The sequence below is a fragment of the Ursus maritimus genome, unplaced genomic scaffold (assembly GCF_017311325.1).
Source record: "Ursus maritimus isolate PB19 unplaced genomic scaffold, ASM1731132v1 scaffold_17, whole genome shotgun sequence".
In the NCBI taxonomy this organism is placed as follows: domain Eukaryota; kingdom Metazoa; phylum Chordata; class Mammalia; order Carnivora; family Ursidae; genus Ursus; species Ursus maritimus.
The window spans coordinates 25,545,297-25,548,139 of record NW_024424119.1 but is presented as its reverse complement, the minus strand read 5'-3'; the positions used below and the strand labels follow the sequence as shown (position 1 = coordinate 25,548,139).

General features: G+C 51.3%; 1 protein-coding gene across 3 annotated transcripts in view; it reads right to left on the bottom strand.

Annotated features, from left to right (window-relative positions):
• CLTA (clathrin light chain A) overlaps window positions 1-2,843 on the bottom strand; it is a 22,298-nt gene that overhangs the window by 18,332 nt on the left and 1,123 nt on the right. Inside the window, exon 1 of one of the 3 annotated variants that reach the window (XM_008707820.2) lies at window positions 1,396-1,748. The exons of 1 other annotated variant lie outside the window; for it this stretch is intronic. In XM_008707820.2, the coding sequence (XP_008706042.1) occupies window positions 1,396-1,612 (217 nt within the window). In that variant the 5' untranslated portion in view covers window positions 1,613-1,748. Of the gene's footprint in view, window positions 1-1,395; window positions 1,749-2,843 lie in introns of those variants that run through there. One more of the 3 variants, XM_008707819.2, reaches the window with a different exon arrangement.

Here is a 2,843-nt window from a genome sequence, read left to right as displayed (position 1 = left end):
CCCCCCCCCCCCCCCCCCCCCCCCCCCCCGGCCACAACCCGGTTCAGTCCAACCTGCTTGCTGTAATTCGCATTTTCAGGTGTATCATGTTCTCGTGTAAATTTTTACCGGGCAGGGGGGGGTGTGCTAATTTGCTTAGGAGGTTAACATTGTGCAGCAATAAAAACTCAGAGGCTGCAAATGAGCAGTCTCCCTACCCCTACTCACAAAAAATGGTTGCGCCTGGCTGGCACAGTAACTGAGATTTCGGAGTCTGAATGCTTTCATAAAGTACAACTCCAGTGCACCAAAACCTCACTCTCCACCACTCCACAGTCTCTCATTCCCAGCAGGTTTCTCTCACTTATGTTATCTGCCTGGCTCCTTAAGGTTTGAGGTTAGAGTAGTACAAACACTCCCATCTGCCCCATCAGTGCCCTATTCTCCTTTAATTAGAATTTTTTTTTTTTTAAGTAAATGAAAACCCAGGTCTCGTTTCTTCCAGATAATTTCTTACTTCCCCCATTCTACTGAATAGGTCTCTTCCACTCATCTTTTCCTCCCACTGTAATTTGAAGCATCACACACAGGTAAGGCATTCAGAGGTCAAACTGGCATGCTACTGCTCGTTTTTTGTTGTTTTGTCTTTGCTTGAGTTTGGCTGGGAGAAGGCCACACCACATTCTCTATTCACTTTTTGGAAGGCTAGTTCAGGCTAATCTTAAATTCTGCTTAGGCAACACTGCCAACACCTCTAGTTCCTAGAGGAAGTAGAGCTCTAGAAATCCCGGCCATAATCCGTTCGACAAATGGGGAAACTCTTACCCTTCTTTGGCTGGAGTTTCTTACTCCAGGATTAGACCACCTTCCTTGAGTTCCCTATTCACGCCTCCTTTCCTCCCCATCATCCAACATTCTGTACACCTGACATGTTTAAATGCTGAATTGCACTCCCGTTTTTGTTTGTATATCTCAAAAACGATGCCAGTATTCTCTTTTTTTTTTTCTGCCCTCCTTTCCTAATAACTGCTTCTATGCCGGGCTCACGCTTGCCTTTAAGTCTGGCCAAACTGCGCCAATGCGGCTGTGTTTCAGAGGCCAGTCTCAAAGCACAGCAAGTGCTCACTGAAAAGTTCCTCAACTGAACGGGCTTCTTCGAGCTCTTCAGCCTGTCACCCTATTTTCTTCGCTTTCTAGCTCTGCCCCGTCCGGGAGCACTCAAACATACTCGTACCACTGAGTAGGCTCCCCCAACCTAGGTTTCTGCTATGACGGGGCCAGGGTCTCTTTCCTCCTTGCACTCTTCCTTAACCTCCCNGGTTCAGCAAGAAACAAGAGTTATACAGAGCCCTCAGACCCACTCTGGGCGGAGTTTCTATACAAGCCCTCCCGTCCCAAACGCGGCCGCACTCTCACCCGGACCCCCTGGCGGCTCGCCGTGCGGCTGGGGCCCGGGGGCACCGCCGTCCAGGATGGCGAAGGCCTCATCGTTCTCGATGCCCGCAATCTCGCTCTCTTGCTGCGCCAAAAAGGCCGCGGCCGGGTCTTCTTCGCCGGCACCAGCCACCCCGTTCCCCAGCGCGGGGCCGCCGGGAGCACCGGCAGGAGCGCCGAAAGGATCTAGTTCAGCCATAGCGGGCAGTTCAACGGCACGGACACCGACGTCGAGAGACAAGCCAACCGACCCACCGACACCGCGCCCCGCAGCGGCAGCTGTGGCGGCGACCGCGATCCGACAAGCGGGAGGCGGAAGCGGAAACCCTGCCCCTATATCCGGTTGGTGTAGGCGGTGTTGGAGAGCCGAAAGGGTAACAACCAATCAGAGGACAGCGATAGTTCAAGAACTACCCAATCAACTGGGGGAGGGGCGGGCCCCCGAGGAAAACTCGTGACTCGGGCCGCCGGGGCTGGGAGGTGGTGAGCCCAGCAAGGCCCAAGGGAGGCGGAAGTGGCTTGACTTAAAGCAGCCTTCCCCGCCTGGCCTTTGGGGCTGCCCTGACCCTGGACTGCCGCCTCTGAGGAGACTCAAGTGCCAAAGCCGGAGGTGAGATGAAGTGAGGGCGGCAACGATCGATTGGTCGGCTACCGAGGAGGCAAGCTACTTACGCTTTCTGAACCCCCGTTTCCTCGTTTCTAAGATGGGAACGAGAATCCTGCGCTGCTTCCCTCCCAGGCCCTTTGGGAAGACTGAATCCTTTCACGGCTGTGTACTGGCTTTATTAAAAATTTTGTGTGTGTTAATTCATTCACCCAGCCTGGATTATTTTCCCTTGTAGAGCCGCCTGATTTAAACGTAATTGATTCAAATCCACTCTGATTTTTCCGCCCCACACAAAATGTTTATAAAAAGACGAATATCTTTCCTTTCCAAAGCCCTTTTGCAGCTAGCACATCTTACCAGAGCTAGACAGAAGTCTCTAGAACTGAAACACTCCTTCGGGGTCACCTAGGAATTTTATATGGAAACAGACCCCTGTATGGGAAGGGATTAATCACGCCAGGAGTGGTCAAGAGGAAACCCAGGTCTCCTGGGCGCCTCGGTAATATGGTACAACCTCTTGTATGTACGTATCTCTGTCAGCTAAGGAAAGCAGGAGCTTTCTCTCAAATTCCTTCAGTATTTTACATCAGGGGATTTTGTCTACACCATAGAAATGATAATGGGAGATCACAGTTAACCGTGCCCTTGCCCAGCGAAACAATAGCCAACCGGAGGATCTCTCTTTCTCCTTCACCACCACCCTTTAAAAAGGAAAAAAGCAAGAACTAAACCAACCAGAGGTCAAAGAAGTCTCCAGAGATAGTCAGCAAGGGCCAGGAAAGTGGTGTTTTTTTTTAAATATACATGTATCTTTAATGACAAA